An 18475-nucleotide genomic window follows, 5' to 3' on the forward strand; every position below is an offset into this window, starting at 1 on the left:
ACCCCCACCCCAGCGGCGCAGGGGGACGGGGAATGGGGGTTGGGGTCAGTTCATCACACGTGGTCTCTGCCGCTCCTTCCTCCTCAGGGGGAGGACTCCTCACTCTTCCCCTGCTCCAGCGTGGGGTCCCTCCCATGGGAGACAGTCCTCCACGAACTTCTCTGATATCAGTCCTTCCCACAGGCTGCAGTCCTTCACGAACTGCTCCAGTGTGGGTCCCCCGCAGGGTCACAAGTCGTGCTAGAAAACCCGCTCCAGCGTGAGCTCCTCTCTCTACGGGTCCGCAGGTCCTGCCAGAGGCCTGCTCCAGCGTGGGCTTCCCACTGGCTCACAGCCTCCTTCAGGCATCCACCTGCTCCGGCATGGGGTCCTCCACGGGCTGCAGGTGGATATCTGCTCCACCGTGGACCTCCATGGGCTGCAGGGGGACAGCCTGCCTCACCATGGTCTTCACCATGGGCTGCAGGGGAATCTCTTCTCTGGTGCCTGGAGCACCTCCTCCCCCTCCTTCACTGACCTTGGGGTCTGCAGAGTTGTTTCTCTTACATGTTCTCACTCTCTCTAGCTGCAGTTTCTGTGCCGCAGCAACTTTTTTTCCCTTCTTAAATATGTTATCACAGAGACACTACCACCTGATGGGCTGATGGTGCCCATTGCTGATGGGCTCAGCCTTGGCCAGTGGCAGGTCCATCTTGGAGCTGGCTGGCATTGGCTCTATGGGACATAGGGGAAACTTCTAGCAGCTTCTCACAGAAGCCACCCCTATAGCCCCCCCGCTACCAAAACCTTGGCATGTAAACCCAATACGTCATTGTGCAGAATTCTGTAGAAAGGGCTCTTCACGCAAGGTAATGTCAGCTCTGGATGCCCTCGTAAAATAAGTTCTTTTGTTATGAAGGTGGCTTCTTTTACTAAACCTGAAGATCTCCCTCCAGAGCAGGTGTATGCAGTAGATGAAGAAAGCTTGGAAGATGGGTTCTTGGAACAATTTAAGTTGTTTGGCCCAAAACTTTTAGAAGTTAATCCCCTCATTTCATAGTTCACATAGTGACAATTTATGGTACCGTTACTCTGAAAAATCAAGTCCTAGAATAAAAAAATATATAAAACTAATATATAAAACTCTAAAAGAAAACATGAATGACAGCTTTCTATTTGTAGGGTGTTACCAACTTTTCTTCATGTTGGCATCATTAATTTCTGAAAAGAATTGGTTTTGTTTTAATAAAATAAACATTAAGGTCTGATTCACTCATTACATATGCTAGCATAAATGTTATGGGGAATCACACATTAGCATTCCACCTATTCATCTAGAAGTTGCAGCTGTCACCGAGGCATACTAGATCTTCTAACAGCAAGTGAAGAAGAACTGTGAAGCAAAAATTACTTGTAAGCTTTAATTTGGTATAGCATTGCTTAGCTTAACAGAGTACATATGAGTACAAAAAGCAATTGCAAGCCTAGCACTGTGGTTCCATTATGAGATGTACAAAGACTTGTCAAAATATAATTAAGAACTCTGAAATATTTCTTGTATTCCTAAATCATTTCTTTATCAAATGACCTTTGTATTTTCTTCATCCTATTCTACAGATGGCAGAAATACACTAGTGTGTTCTGTGTTTTATTAGGAATTATGTCAAAGCAAAGTATTGCACTGTGTTCAGGAATATTATATAGTATTTTACTATCCTGCTGCACATGTTTTTAATTTGATATTAAACTCCTACTGGCTTATTGTTTTTAACTGATCCTCATGCTGTACTTCAGCTTTGAATTCCAGCTCAATTTGTTGCAGATCCCAGTAGTTTCACTAGCTTTAAAAAAAAAAAAAAAAAGAAATGAAGAGTTATAAAAATGTGTATTTCATCAAGCTTATGGTGACTTAAACATAATGCTGTGATATCTAAGACCTTAGTCTTTCACAAGGTTTTCAAAATATTAGAGTTTTCTTGATCACCCATTGTCAGTCCAGAGCCCTGGTGACTTTCTGTGCTGGAAGCTTGGAAGTCCTGCAAATTCAAGCAAACCTGGGAGCTTTGGATCTTAGGCTGACAGATGGAAGTTTCAAAATTTGTATTTTCCGTTATAAAGTGACAATTTTGTCAATTGAAATTTGACTTTAAGCAACCTTATGTTAGCAGAAATGCTTCAGGTTCTTTATATTGAATTGGGCATGAAGAGCTGTGATGATGTGCTATTCTTTCCTGTTAAGTATGAGTCAAGTTTGGAGGAGAGAAAGAAGAAAAAATAGAAAATGCAGCAATTCCTTTCACTGGAGTGTTTTGTGTACTGCCAGAAGTGTTATTAATCAGCATGGCATGGGAAGTGTCCATTCTGTTTGTGAGCTTTAATCCAGGATTCTATGTTTGAAAAATGCTTTGGCTGTCCCTGCAATAGCATAGGAGTTCTTAATAATCTTTTTTTGCTGAGATCCATCAGTAACATTCAAGAGTTGTGAGCTGCTGAGAAACATGTAAAAGAATCACGTATTTTCAGAAATACAATCCAGTTATATTGCACAGTATGTCTGTTAGTGATCATTTGCCAAAAAAGAATGAATATCCATTTAAGTATACATATACATATGTGTGTAATTTCCCCTGAAGATGTTCTGAATTTCGTAGACCAAACTATTAGTCTTAAGGAGAAAACTGTTTTGTTTTTAATAAACTTTATGTTTTCTTAAATTGCTTCCTGTATAAAGAAAGACATTGCCAGCCTTAAAGGTTACAAACATATCTTCAGTCATCTCACTTTTATATGTCTATGTATAAAAGTATGTGTATGTTTGTAGTTGATGTAAAAATTCCTTAGCATTTATCCAGTGTTTCAACTCAAACTTTACAAATCTGTACAGTTCTCAAAATAGCTCTCAAGATGAAGTATGTCATTGTAGTTTTCCCCTGTTGTATGAGGAAATTGAGGAAGATAAACGAAAGGTTTAGTTCTCCTACTAGCATTTGTTTCTCATATTGTAACACATATATTATCTTATAAGCTATTTTTATGCGCTTTTACTTCTATATAGTCATTTACTTTGAATAAATTAATCTGTGATTAAGGGTTGACACATCCTCATCAAGACTAGACTTATGACTTAGAGTGTCAAGTCTTTGCCTCTTTTAGCAATGACTTGTAGCTAAGATAGTTTGGAGACATCTGCAGTAACCTAGTACTTACAGGTTGCCTCAGATAGATATGTGCAGTGTAGTTTTTATCATTACGTTTGTCAGGCAGTTCTTATAAAATGGCTTGTTTGGGTACCGATGGAGCCTGGCATGGACAGAAACTACTTAAGGGACTACAGGATGTGCAAGGGGGGAATAGGAAAGAAAGAAGGATAAGATCCTCAGAGAAATGTATGTTGGTATTTCACTAAAATACATTTTTCTCAAGCTTTATCATATCCTCAGGTTAAAAGAGTTATCTAGGTTGTGAAATAATTTCGTTGCTCTTAATCTGTGGAGGTTATACTGGAGTCTCAGAAGCCTTTCTATCCTTTGGGCTGTATTTTACATGGCTATGGTTTTGTACTAATATTTTACTGCTCTTTCTTTTAACCATTCACGAGTTAAGTAATCCAACACACCACTTCTTTTACAGTAGTATTTTATAGTGGTGTTTGCAGACAGCACTAAAAGAATAGCTAAATCTTTCTTTGGCATTGTACTACCTTGAATGAGCAAATGTACCCTGTACTGCGTAGTAAAGTTTGGAAAAGAAAAAACAGCGTATATACAGGATGCAATGCCTTTGAAATACTGAATGAAACTCAGGGCATTGCTACTGAAACAAGTGTGGATTCACCATGGTAAATGGAAGAATGGAATTGACCGACCCTATTTAAAAGTCTGTGTTAAAATCCGTTTGCTGAAATTAAGTTTATTGTTGAAATACACCAAATGTATGTTAGCTGCAAAACCTTGTTTGTATGCGAGCTATCCAGTTCTGCTCATTTACACAAGTTCAGCCTTTATTACTCTAATGTAAATATGCCTTGATATGATAGCACGTACGTGCCAAAATTCTTCAAACAGGGTACTGGGCTTTTAGTAGCAAATGCTTTGAAATTAATCTTAGCGCCTTCAATAATGAATTTTGGATTGTTTTTAATTTCTTCCAAAGAGAAAGATGGGGAAGTGGGAGAATCTATGAAAACAGCATGAAATGGGTATGAGTCACAACAGTCAGGTTGGGTTTTTTTTCCTTGAATCGGCTTACTTTTATTTCACTAGCTGCCTTGTTTTGAAACTTGTCCTTTTTTCAAGTAGATGGACAGAGAGTTTTTCAGGTATTTCAACAATTTGTTTCTGTGTGGTTGTGATTTTTTTTGTAGAGCTGTACCCTATGGAGCATCTGTTAATCTTCTTGACCCAATTGCTGGTCAAAGGAGGATCTGTCTGGTAGATATTTGTATGCTATTTCTCTACACAGTAGTAATGGAGACAGTAAAGTTGAAAGATCCAGAGGGCTAGGGAGCTTGGAGGACATATTTCCATGACCATAGGTGCTTCTCTTGTAGGTAGTGACTGGCAGTGGCGAATCTCCATTGCTCTGAAACTCTCCCTTTCCCTTGCTTTCCTCCTTTGTTTGTTTTCTTCAAAATGCTTGAAGTTCAGCCTGTCATCCTCACCAAAAAGGTTCTTTTAAGTAAAACAAAAAAGATCAAATGAGCAAAGGACACTGTCATTTCAGCTGAATTATCTACCAGGCCACTAAGCAATCAGGGAAGCACCGGAAATCTTTGAATTACAGAAGCCACTGTTCAAGTTTTAGGTAAAAAATGACTGAAAAATTAGAGTATGAACTACTGTTTCTGAAAATAATGGGAAGTTGTTAATTCCCAGTGAGGAGATTTTTTTCTTACTAAGCTTCTAGGAATAAATGAGAGAGCTGGCCTATGGATAAAAATCTACCAAAGGAAGTATAAAAAATATTTAATGGTGTATTTTTTATCTCAAAAAATCTGGAAAAAGGATTTCATGAGTTTGATTGGCAGGAGGTGTAATTTTTTTCTTTTCAATTTCTGTTGTGTTGGGAAAGAAAGCCAGAATGTACTTCCATGATCCCTGCAGTTTTATAAGCCCTAAATTCCACTGGACTATATTGGTCTTCCTTTTAAGTCTTTTTTTTTTTTTTTTTTAATTATTGTTTTCCCAAGTTCTCATTTGCTCTTGGAGCATATTAATTGCTTCCATAAAGTAGAATGTTTTGATTGGGTTCAAGGCATCAATACCTAATTCATCTGCTTAGACCAGGGGGCCAGGATAGCAGGCTTTTTGAGCAAAATAGCTCTATATTTGTACAGTCTGATTATTGGCTGCTTACTGGTACAGTCCTCACTGCTGAGTGCAGAAAACTCCTCTGGAGTGGTACTATGCTATTGTTATTTTAATAAATGGGAATAATTGGGAGGTTAAGCAGTGCTAGTTATTTTTTCTCCTTTGTTTCATATCCCTTTTAATGTTCAATGCAAAATAAAAGGTGTGAAGTCTTGGCAATAAAAACTGTTTAGAGCTATAACTTCTTTCCTGCTTCAGTAGTTTGATGCAACAATAAATGCCAATAAATAACCTTCTGAGGAAATGTTGAAGCACTCTACCTTGAAAACTCTTTGCACTCTAGTTATTTTATTGTAAAATTTGGAAGCAGCCTTTCATTCTTCTTTGTCTTCCTGTCGCCCAAACATGCTTTTTAATAGTTGTGTAATTCATTGCTCCTTGAATTTCTGTGGCATCATTTCTGTTGAAAGTGCAAGACTCCAGTCAACTGCACTTTCTCTTGTTATTGAATCTTATAAACTATTGAATCTTATCAAGAAGCCCATGACTCATAATAAATATTTTCATCTATTGATAGCAGACTCATTTTTGCCTATTCCATAGCTACCATGCTATGTATTAAATTTTCTGTTACTTGTGACATAACCATTCAACTACTGAGTGAATGCTGATATAGAAATGAAGTCTGGTTTTTAAATTCTACCACCAGCATGCTCACACGTGCCCACAACCATGTGAAGACATACACGCACACGTATGTATGTTCCTATTGGAGAGGATATAACAGGGGTAGAAAAATAATCTGCTGCACAGTAGTCTAGTATAGGATGGAGTAGGACTCCAAGTGTCTATTCTCAATGCAGCAAGAGGAAGAAGTAGGGAGGCTCTTTGAAGGTAGAGTGCAGAACAGCCTACATGAGATACTGGTTCATGAGGAGTTAATCTCGGTCATACTATACTTTTTAGCAGGGCCTGTTGCGATAGGACAAGGGGTAGTGGCTTTAAACTAAAAGAGAGTAAGTTTAGACTAGATATAAGGAAGAAATTTTTTACGATGAGGGTGGTGAAACACTGGAACAGGTTGCCCAGAGAGGTGGCAGATGCCCCATCCCTGGAAACATTCAAGGTCAGGCTGGATGGGGCTCTGAGCAACCTGATCTAGTTGAAGATGTCCCTGCTCGTTGCAGGGGGGGGTGGACTAGATGACCTTTAAAGGTCCCTTCCAACCCAAACTATTCTATGATTCTAAGATAGCATGTGATGCTTTTTCAAGTGTCAGGTGGACATGTAATGAGACAAGGATCTGCTGGAGGATTGGTGGAAGAATAGGAAGGCTGAACCAGTCTGTATCAAAACCATGTCTCATTTTTAGAATGTTTTATAAACCAAGTATTGAACACTGAAACCAGTGTTTTGTTGTACTGTCATTAAAAAATATTTCTACAATCATGGATTGAACTCCAAAAAGTCCTGAGACTGGTTTGGAAATAGCAAATGTAACAGTAATAGTAAAAAAAGCTCACTGTTCGGTCTGTTTTAGGAATTTTGATTCCGTAGGGCACACATCAGTTTTGTTTTCAAATGTCTTCCTGCAGTTTTGAGCACCAGGCAAAAATTTGTGTGTTTCTGTCTTTTTGATGTAACTAACATTATGTGTTTGTATCTTCCTTGCACCTATGGCATTATTGAAAGCAGAAACTCTGGATGTTTTCATATAAAATGAAAGATTTAGCAATATTAGGTATTTTCATCCATGGTTTTATGTGCTGTTTTACGTGTTTAGTAGAGTGGGATTTCCTTTGTGGGTTTGTTTTTTTTTTTTACAGTATTGCATCAAAACTCTAATATCATCAGTAAACGTCTGCTTATCTAGCAAGTAGGACAATAGCAAGGTGCACTGTGGACAAGGCAATGAGGGGTTAGATTCAGAAAATACATGTATTACAGTGCATTGAGCAGTAAGTGGTAGTCAGGAGCCTTTTGACTTTACCAGAAGCCATTTTCTTATTTTTAATAATGTGACAAGTTTTTCTGTCACCATATCTTTGATCTTACTGACACGTACGGCAGCTATTAATTTCACAAGAAACTTAACAGTTGATTCAGATTATAACATTTGCTTAAATTAATTTCTGGAAATAGTAAAGCCGATCCCTGATTTTTCGTGCTCAGGCAATGGGTACATAGTCATATACTCTCCGTACCATGGAATCGATATAGGACTATTTGTGTTGAGTTTTGTAGGTTTTCAAACAAAACATCATGTTTGTCTGTAGAAGGGGAGAAAAATGGGGGGAAAATGACAGCCTTACTGATTAATCAAAGCAAGCAAGTATGTCAGAGAAAGGAAGAGGAGACCTCCTCTAGCAGGTTCTTGCTTGCGACACTGAGCCTTATGCTTCCTCCTGGGTGCTGAACTAGTCCATTAGCAGTGACCCCTTTGCAGCTCATGACACAATCTGATGATTTTTGTGAACAATGTTATAAAGTTCAAAATAGCACCCCATCCCAATCTCAGCAAGAGCATTGCATGAGAAATGAATGTCTAAATTACAGTCTAAATGCTTTCTTGACACGTTTTGGGTAGATCGTGTTCTTGTGCCTGCAGTTTATGAATTTGTCTGATTTATGTATTGGCATAAATCACTGACTTCTGATTATGGTTGTATGAATTTATGGCAGGCTTCACTTACATTTTACTTGTTGATGTGAATGTTAACTGAGCTGTTTATCTAGATTGTTATATATATCAATTTTATGTTTCTCAGGTTACATCCATTTACATAATGTTTATTAATTCAGGCACAGTTATTGTGTCAAATACTCAGGTTTCTTTTTCTCTGCCTTGGAATATTGTAACAAAAACTTGAGAATATAAGGGGAGCAAAGGAAAGATTGGTAAGAGTCTTTTGGGTGGCAGGTTGGTTTTTTTTCTTTAAAGTTTTCACCATAAGCCAGTCATATCCCCGGGGAAGAAGAAAATATGTAAAAGAGAAGGGAATATAATTTCAGTGGTAGAAGCTGTTCAGATTCACTGGAAATTCTTGTGAGCAGTTGTAAAAATGATGCGAGGTGAGATGTTGGCATTGTAAACTAGCCTATGTAAACACTGGCTGTAAACATGGCCAAGTTCAGCAAATGCCAAAACCACAGTGCTCAGCAGTTCAGGGCTTGCATAGTGGATGCAAGACTAAAATGAATGTACGAACTTTGAAATAGTATTGCGTTTCCTAATACTCTGTGTAACCTCTTATCTTACGATTCAGCATATCTGATCCTAATATTTTCCAGCAACTATAGTTAGACTGGGAATTGTTGTTCCAACCAGGAACTTGTAACTTGTGAAAGTCATGAGCTAAATTTCAAAGAAAGAAAAAGTTTGACTTTTGTAACTGAATACTTTGTTGTTATGTGCTGAGACCACCTTTTACCCTCAAAATAAACTGCAGGAATTGAATTAGGCAATGTATGGCATGTCATTTAGTAGTGAAAACATGATTAAACTAAGTTGGCAAATTGGTTTCCTTTTTGAATTTGTCTAGATGACATTGGACTATCTGGTTCACTTTTCTGCTCATCTCCACAAGGCCACTGTTCCCTTACACTGCCCATTGCACTCTTATTGTGGATGCTGTAGCTGCTAGTAGGGATGAACACATTGTATGCTGTTTCATCACAAATGAAAATCAAGGCTGAATCTTGCAAGCTACATTCAGTCCTCTAGCTGCCAGATTGCCTTCACCTATGGCTGTTGTGGTTGAAATGAAGGAAAGCAGTGACTGTATCTAAAAGTTTATTATTACCTGTGTCTTCTATGGTAGCTCTGTCTGATGGGGGCTGCCGAGTTTGACATCTCAGGTTCCTTAGGAGCCTTGAAGGTGGATGATCCCACTGGGACCTGGTACTGACACAGTCCAACTGATTCTGCTTGGTTGGCTGTTGCCAGCTTGTGCTAGGCACTGGCAGGTCCTTTTGGCAGTGGCATCATATGGGTTATCTAATAGTCACTAAAAATCTGGATTCCTCTGCCCTGACTTTGGAGCTTTCTGCAGAACCTAAAAACATTGCTGTTTCTTTGAACCCCTTCTTGAGAATCCCTTACTATTTTCAGTTCTACTTTCCCCTCAATGCTTAAGGGAGCCTTTTTTGGTGAAGTCATGGTAGGAATGCCTGTATTACAGTTAAAAGCAGATCTATAGCAATAGGAATATGGGCAGAATATCTCCATAAGAGAATTCAGATAATTTTGAATGCTTGTAAAACCAATATAAATCAAATACTGGCTTTTCAAGAGGTCGATTGAATGTAACTGTTGCAAAACTATAAAGGTGGCAATGGCCGCAAGGGTGGAATACAAAATTAGCATCTTTCAGGGAATGAATTATAAAATACCAGCTGTGTGAAAAATCATGCTGATCACACTCAGTTAACCCTAAGGGGAATGTTGTCTGAAGGAAGACCACAAGGATTGGTCTCATGTTTTCTAGTACTGCATTCTCTTACCCCTCTATTTCTTGTAGACATATTTATAATAATGTAAAGATTTCATCGGAGAATGGAAATGGGATTTTGATAGCCAAAAAAAAAAAGGTCACCTGCCAGTAATCCTGAACATGGCTGTTGAATGGATTTGACCCTGATTTCAGCTTTGTTCTTGGCTGGCAGGTGCCTGGAGGCCTTTCAGTCTGCTTTAGAAGACCTTGTTTTAAAAACAGTAGTATTTGTCGCTTAATTATGAATGCAGATTTTGCACGTGTTTGTGATTTACAAGGCCTTGCTTATGTGAAGCAGGCTATAAACTCTCCTTGGAAATGTATAGTAGTCTGGAGCAGATAATTACGCTTTGAGAAAAGAGCCTCTGTTTCCAGTGAAAACACTGTAAAGTTATTTCAGAAATGCTCTGACCTCAGACGTTTCATATAACTTACACAAAATGCTTTCACATTTGTGCAGCAGCTAGTGGCTTGATCTCTGCCATCTCATAAACGAAAGCACAGAATTCTCCCTGGGAAAAAAGCAGGATGTCTATGCTGTGGCCTACAAAGCTAGTGTTATTTTACTCACTCTGTTCCTTGTGTCTATACCCTTAAACAGAAGAAACCTTGCCCTCCTTTAAACAAATCTGTCTCCTAATCACACCCCACCCCCGCAAACCCAACTTTCCCTCAGATTTTTCTTCCTCCCTGCCTCCACTCAGTGTACACACACTAATAAATTCTGCAGTAAAAACCTTGGGAGATTTTCTCAGTACAAATGGAAAGAAGATGTCAAAGGCTGAGGATAGGAATTTTCTTTTTAAAGTTGCAAAAACAATAAAGAACAATTGAAACAATAGGCGAAGAGCCAGAGATGGGTGAACAAGCCATGAAAGAATTACATTAATTTTCTTTCGATGAAACCCCACTGGTCCTCTTCACTAGCATCCAAAAGAGCTATTTTTGTTTGCAATTGTTTGTTTTTCAAGACTCTTGGTGGAAAGCAAAAGCACTGCAAATACAAGCGCAGGGACTTGTGAGAATGTTCACACCAGAAATGCTCTCGTGGCCTTTTGAAAACCTGTTTTTAACTTCTGGTACAATAAAGTTGTCAGATAGTGATGAAGACTTTGTATGAAAAATCTGTGCGCTGGAAGAATGACTTAATAGGAACAATGGTGTGTGGCACTCAGGGAGAGCAAACGCCAAGTAGTCATAATTGCTGGCTTTGCCCAATAGAGAGCAAAGAAAAAAACCCCTGGATTTCTGAATATGATGTGGACAGGTAATTTTCAGAAAACCCTACACAGACAAATTTTAATTCAGATATGTGATTCAGTCTTATCAAAAAACATGTTTGTGTATGGACTGTGCTTTCAGAGAACTCCTAACAGAGGCAAATGTGCAGGGGAGAGGCAGGAGCCACTTCTGCAGGTGGAAACAGCTGAGCATATCGCCAGCAGTTGTACCAGGGAGACGGTCTAGTAGCCCTGCAGATCTGCTGGCTGAACCTCTCGTGTGAGCATGCTCTAGCTTGTTTCTGTTCCAGTGAGCCAGCTTAGTTCAGGGAGCTGATGCGATCTCTGCTGTCTTAGTTTGTACCAACTGGCAGAGCTGTGGCAGGCACGCCTCAGAGAAGTTGTGAGCCAAACCCCATCAGAAGCAGCGCTACCCTTGGGTGTAAGAATGGCCTTGGCCCTCTGGGTGAGGCAGTAACAACTCCCGCAATCGTGGCGTGATCCAAAAGCCAACATCTGTCTGCAGTCTTGGTCATGCCACGTTATCTATAATTTCATGCCCAAGACCCAAGAAATAGGATTCTGACTGTAGCAGATAGGGGTCACGTTATGTGCAGTTTGCAGCCCGTAAGATGCTCGGAGCCAGTAATGATTTGATAATTCAAGGAGATGGGACACATGAGCACAGCCCTTTGCTTGTGCTCCACGTTCACTGTGAAAATGGTGGTAACAGCCAGCATTGACTGATTTTAGTTCTTCCCATTCTGCAAGTACTGTGTTACTGATTGTATGCGTTTGTGAATTGACAAGCTCAATGGCATGTATGTGTATCTTTTAAAGTGGGCCTGCTGAAAATGTGCTCTACTGTAATGTCATGTCCAAGTAAGTATACGTGGAGTCTGCAGCTAACAGTAGACAATGCTGCATGTAATTTCCAGTACATATATATGAACACGTGCATTGGAAAGGGTCAGTAAGGGTTAAAGTATAAGAAAAAAATAGATAGAGAGACTTTAAAGGTGCAGCAAGGTTGTCCTATTCATTAAATTATTTTGTTTAATTTGTTTTTAAAGAGGACGAGTTCTTGCAGTGCAACACAAAGTACACAGGGGTTGTAGTTAATTGAGCAGATGGTTTCCACTCAGCTAGCAGTGAGCACTGTCCTACCTAAAGGATATGTGGGGACATCAGGTAGCAGGCTTGTTTCTATGTCCTCTGCAGCAGATGGAAGAGATGGAAGGAGAGGCATATGCTTTAACTCCTTGAAAGATTTAGCAGCAGATGCTCTTCTCTGGCATGCACCAGAAGCCCTTAAAAATAAGCAGAAAATTGGCTACAATAGGGATTCTCGAAGACTTGCATGTGGTCGATCACATCTTTAATACACAGCAGGCTGACCTTCCTTCCATTTGCATTTATGTGAACCACATGAATTTTTACTAGGGTAAATGCTGAAATGGTTCAAATGTGCTCAGCTCAACTAGGTTGCACTTGGTTATTTCTAATTATGTTGCTGGTGGCAACCTTTTCTTGTGCTGCATGTGCACGCACACACACACTCTCCCTTTCTGTTATAACAGTGGACCCTACTAGCTCGGATGGCTCCTTCTCTGTTTCCAGCTGCTTTTGTATGTACTTCAGGTCCTTCTTTGTAATGAAACACCTGCATATCTTTCAGAAAGCTGGAGGTAGAGTCTGCACTGTGTAAGCAGCCAGTTCTCTGCAGACTGCTAGCATTTTTATTCACAAGATACTAACCTGAAAACCAGAGTTTTAGAAACCTGCTGGTAGCTTTCTGGAAGGTGCTCAATAAAAATGGAATAGGAAAGGACCTCGCTGTTTTGTGATTCTGTCACCTTACTGTTTGTCTGGTGGTAAGTAACAATAAATATTGCTTCTGCAAAATCATGTTATACAAAGAGCTCATTTTGCCTAAAACAGTGTGCTTGAGACTAAACATCAACTTCAGCATTGCCAAAGATAGGAATGAAAACGCTACTTTTAGATGCCCTAATCCATTTTTCTTTGGCAATCTAAGCCAAGGAGGGTGCCAAAATACATGGCAGATTTATATGTCTCTGAATTTATTAGCTGCACTTGCAAAGAAGTTTTACAGTCTTAGAAAACATTTATTATCTGATAGGAGATAAACTATTGTCCCTAACTGATATCAATAGAAAGTTTGCCATTTCAGGCATAGTTTTGCTTGTCTATGTAGTCTGATTCAACACATGGGGTGAGCAAACTATTCAAGAAATAATTGCACAGTGCCTAGTATTAATACAGTGAAGAAGCCGTCTCTGGAACAGCCCTGGTGTTTGGAGTGAAAAATTATAAGGAAATACATTGTTAGGAAGAAATCACAGGTTGGTGCAGACCTGTTTTCTTGCCATGTCCTAGGACTTCATCAGTGTCAGTAATACATCTTTGCTTCTGTTTCTTTCAGGGTCCACCTGGTCCAAAGGGCGAGAAGGTGAGTTGATGTACGGGTGACACTTACAAGGTGAACGGAAAGCCCTCCCAGCATGAACTAAAGAGACCGTTTGTATTGACACAGTGTAATGTTAGATTATGTAAGAGAGCTGGGTAGCACACAGATGCTGTGTTAAACCTATCATCTCATCTTTCCACTTTGCAGGGAGATCAAGGTGATCAGGGCCCTCGGGTAAGCATCTTAAAAAAAATGTTACACTTCCCCTTCGCTGAGTAGGCAATTAGTCTTTAGCGCAAAACTAAATTAAATACACTGTCTGAGCTAATTATGCTTATTAGCTGCATTTACCCTGCATGTTGAAGTAAGTGTCTGCAGGACAATAATACTGAACATGACCAGATAGCGTCTGGGAAGATTTGAGTAACAATAGTAAGTAATGCATTAAAATACACAATTTCCATTATGGGTAGAAGCAAGTTTCACAGTGATTTTGCTCTGCTGTATAAAAGCTGGCTTTCCTAACCAAACCTTTCAGTTTCCCCAGCAATGTTTTCACGCCTTGCATGGGCTCCCACAATGCAGAGGGCCGGTGGGTTTCTAATAAATGTACTTCTAGATTTCATGTAAAATGTATCTAGTATTTAGTGAATTATAAACAAATATAATGTATGCATGTATTAGCTCTTTTTCCTGATACGTATGTATTAAATATTTTTTATAATAACAATATTGTCACCTCGTAAATATATCCAGACAGTTAGACGGAACACGGTTTAGTTGTGGAAATGTAGAAGTTCTTTTAATTTTTAAATATCATGTTTATTTTAACAGACAACTAGGGGAATACAGGGGTGAAAGTTCAGATAGATTGGCTATGCCAGTTCTTTCCTCTTTACATCTGTGCTTCATTAGAACACATTTGGTTACATTGTTCTGATGACATAGTGACTCTCTTTGGTTACCCATTTATGAATTTTTCCATCACAGCACGTTCCATGAATTATTTTTTTTCTGTCAACTACGTTAAATATTTTGAATTTGCAATTTTATTTTATTCTACTATTTTATTTTATTTTATTTTCCTTTTTGCAGTCAATAAGATTATCTAAAGTCACAACATGTTTTTATAGCTGGATTTGGTGTTGGCGCTACCAGTGTTAATTACCTACAGGGTGTTCTGTTATGCTTGGTGATATGACTGCACTTTAAAGACAGAGGCCTATTAGCGAATAGCTTTAAATATTATTCCAGTTGAAAGTCAAAAAGAAGAAATGGAAAACTATTTAAAGAAATAAAAAGGAAGTAGAGAGTAACAATGTGAGGAACATGGTTTTTCTAGGCTAACACACAGACAAGGTTCTGAAGAATGTAAACATTTCCTTTTAACTTCTAAGCAAATTTAGTGTCTCTCAGAAGCTATGCTGGGCTGTATATTTTGGCTGGTTCTGTGCTACAGAACCTCATGGGAAACATGAGGATAGAGAGGGCAGAGGAGGAGAGTGGAGCAGTGCCTGTGGCTTAGGAGAGGATGCTCCATTCAGAAAGCATAAGTCAGAGGTCTGTGCGTAGGTGCTTGCACTAAGTGACCTTACGTTCAGAAGAACTGGTGTTCAGTTCAGAACAGGAGAGCAAATTTGACGGAGGTATCGGAGAGGGATACAGTAACAAATAAATATGGAAGAGCAATGTTGCAAAGAGTATTACATAGCTGAGGATAAGAATCTGGAATTATGGGTATTGGAGAAGTTTCCAGGGAAAGACCCAGAGGTCTGAACGCAGAAAAACAACTAAAGTGGTGTCAACACAAGGGAATGATGGTGCTGTTTTTTCTCATGGTGGCATAAAATGGGAGGACAGAGGACAGTTCTGGAGGGAAAGCAAAGGTGCCAGAGCCTCCACTGGTCCAAAAAGTTTGGCAAAATGTTGGAGACATATGTAAGAACTAGAAAGTGGTTAGGCATGTGTGGCGTTCAGTCCCTGGGCTGGAAGTGTTGGCAATACCCAATAAGAAGATGCAAGTTTGTTCAGAGTTACCTTGTAGGCAGAACACCTGCGAGGAGTGCAGTGGAATATCTGCTACACAGAGACTGTTGTGGCCCTCTTTGCCAAGACATGTCCCCTATACTGGAGAGCAGGAGAGTCCTCACTGAACCGTACAAATCATGGTTATGGCTGCTTTGTGGTTTTGGTAAATCAAGTGCAGCTAAAAAGCAAAAAATATCCAGCCTAAGGAATTCACGTTTAAGGACATCGCAAAGTTGTATCTTCAGCGGCAGCTGGCAGTTGAGACTGAATTCTATATCTGAATATAGAAAAGGAATTGAAAAAGGTCACAGTAGAGAAGAAGAGGTGGTGCATAGCACCTTGTGGGCTAGCTGAACCTCCACTGATTGTTTAGTCAATGCATATTGTAGTAACGTACCTTTTTTTGAAGTATATGGGTATAACTTAAGTAATTTGCCCAGTCTTCTTGGTTTTCCCTTTATCTTTTTTGAAGTGCGTTTGAATGTGTTCTACAGCAGCTTCTCTTTTTTTGCCTTGTGTATTTCACAAGTAATAAGTACTACAAAGCCTCTGACCATTTTATGTTTCATGGTACAGCAGTTATCTCTTCTAATGACTGTCTTCAGGGTGAATTTGCTCAACTTGCTGTGCCAGGGGTTTTACAATATAATCAATAGAAATTATATGTGTAAGCCAGTCATGCACCAAATGAAACTAAACCCATTTAAACCTGGTTGGTTACCTTTGCACATGGTTTTCCATCACTGCCTATATAAAATAAATGGTTTCGGAGATAATACCATACCCTATTATTTTAGAGAAATACTGTACCTGAAAGTGACTGTGGGATGCCATCAACATTTGGATTTGACAAGTTTGCAGGCAGACTGGATATAATATCTAAAAGTGATGGACATTTTAAAATTCATCTCTTACAGTTAAGGAGCCTGAAGTTTCTTTGGTTTTCTATTTTCACATATTGGTTTGAAACTAGCATTTAGCTTAGCAAAGATTTTTATTGTTCCAAGTCATTTTTATGACTGAAATTTCAAAATTACCCTTATTCTCTGTAAAAGATGCTTTCTTTCCTCCCAGCATTTTCATTAGTAAAAGAAACCAAAATAAAATGTGAAGACTGTCCAGGTCAAGATGAGACCTTAAACTTTTAAAATCCTGCAGAAAAAAAAGAAAAATATTTCTGAAACAAGAAATTGTTGCTTTCTGTCCCCACCCACGTTTCCACCTTGGGCCTTGAGATTTTTGAGAGATCCTTCTTTCCGAAATCATTTTAAAACTAAAACCAGTAATCAGTTATCTCAAAACTCCTTATTCACAGTCACTGCACATGCTGAGTATATACTCAACTGCTCTGAAGTTCAGGTTTTCTTGAAAATATCTTCAGTAAATTAATGCACTAGTAGGAACCTGACCCTGCAAATACCACCCAGAGGTCAGGCACTTGTGTTGTTAGAATAATGGGTCTGATTTTTTTTTTTTTTTGTCTTTTTTTAAAGAATCTGAGGGGTTTTCTTAAGTATTCAGAATTAATCTGTTGATTGGTGTCCTTCATCATACAGAGATGGCATAAGGGCTCTAGTTCATAATGCCATGTGGCTTAATCTACTTATGCCCTTACTGTCTGTAGAAAATGTGAGCCAAAACAACATTCCAGTAGTGTGAGTGATGTCGAAATTCATGCCCTAAGTGTGAGTTTGAGCAGCAGGTTAATACAGCTTTTGGACACATGAGATCACAGATAAGGTAGTGGTGGATACAATCAAAAGTCCTGATCTTATTTGAAAAAATGCTTTTTTGATTTCTTCTTATATTTTTATATCAGATCTCTACTCGTTACTCTAAAGTTCTGGTAGACTAGACATTTAGGTCAAATGCAGAACTAGCTTTCCTCAATGCCAGTGTAAGAAACAGTAATGTTAGTAAATCTTTTGGATGCTTTTCTTTTTGCAGAGGACATGGCTTCATGACATGTCCACGGAGATATGCATTACTGTACTGAGCCCACGGAGATATGCATTACTGTACTGAGCCATGACAAAATTAAAAAAGACGTGTTTTAGCTTGTGGACTATTAGAATAAATGCTGATGTCAGTCCACTGCTCAGTTCCAGTTGCTCAGCTCTACCCCAGTTTAAAAAAAGCCTTTGAAGATTTCATAATGGTAGGATTGCAAAGGATATATTGTCCAAGTAGAGATTGTACCCTGATTAATGGTAATGGATCTTCAGAGGGAATGGAACAGCTAGTACTGAGTGTCTTAATCAGTCTGTTCTCATCCTTCTGTAAATGACATAATAAATATATTCTGTCCTTTGGTTCAGATACACGAGAGATTCCTTGATTATCAAGTCTTGAAATCATCAGCTAGCAGCTGCTTTTAAATTGGTTTTGGTCTAGGTACGATGAGAAACCACCCAGAAGCCATACTTAAGTATTTCTGTAATATTATTTTCTCCTTTTGGTGTGTTTAAGTAAATTTTCCTAGCAGCTGGGTCTGCACAGAACTGATAATATCTCTAAAATATCTTCAGCAGAAGAGATTAAGTTGTAGAAAGAAAGGTACTCAGAAGTTTATTTTATTGTGTTAACCTTTATTGTCCTAAAGATTAAAAAGATTCCTTGTGGACTGTTAAAACAGTTACGTTCAGGTAGTGATATAATATTCTTTTCTATTTAACCCTTTCCCCTTCCCTGTTTACTTTTAATACTGCTCATGAATTTTATCTGCCTTAATAGAAGGACTGTGTAGTTTTCATTAGCATAAATTAGCATTGTCCCCAGCTTTTTCTTTTCTGATTAAATGCTCTTTGGTTTCATTTATATGAATATACTGTCAAAAGCTGCAGCAGAGGTGGTGATATAGTGGTGGTATTCCCTCAAGTGATATTCTTATGTGTGCATAAAGGCATATTTTCTGGTTTACTATGTGTTACTTCAAACATGTAGTACAAACACAGTACTGCTTTAAATTCATACTTTACCAATATGGCTACCCACATAGTTGTTTCTTCTGTTATT

The 18475-nt window shown here is 38.8% G+C and overlaps 1 protein-coding gene across 1 annotated transcript in view; it reads left to right on the top strand.

Annotated features, from left to right (window-relative positions):
* COL25A1 (collagen type XXV alpha 1 chain) overlaps positions 1 to 18475 on the top strand; it is a 323161-nt gene that overhangs the window by 203313 nt on the left and 101373 nt on the right. Inside the window, exons 6-7 of the mRNA XM_069782996.1 lie at positions 13448 to 13474; positions 13640 to 13666. Coding sequence (XP_069639097.1) covers positions 13448 to 13474; positions 13640 to 13666 — 54 coding nt within the window. The remainder of the gene's footprint in view (positions 1 to 13447; positions 13475 to 13639; positions 13667 to 18475) is intronic.

This window comes from Haliaeetus albicilla, chromosome 1 (genome assembly GCF_947461875.1).
Source record: "Haliaeetus albicilla chromosome 1, bHalAlb1.1, whole genome shotgun sequence".
In the NCBI taxonomy this organism is placed as follows: Eukaryota; Metazoa; Chordata; class Aves; order Accipitriformes; family Accipitridae; genus Haliaeetus; species Haliaeetus albicilla.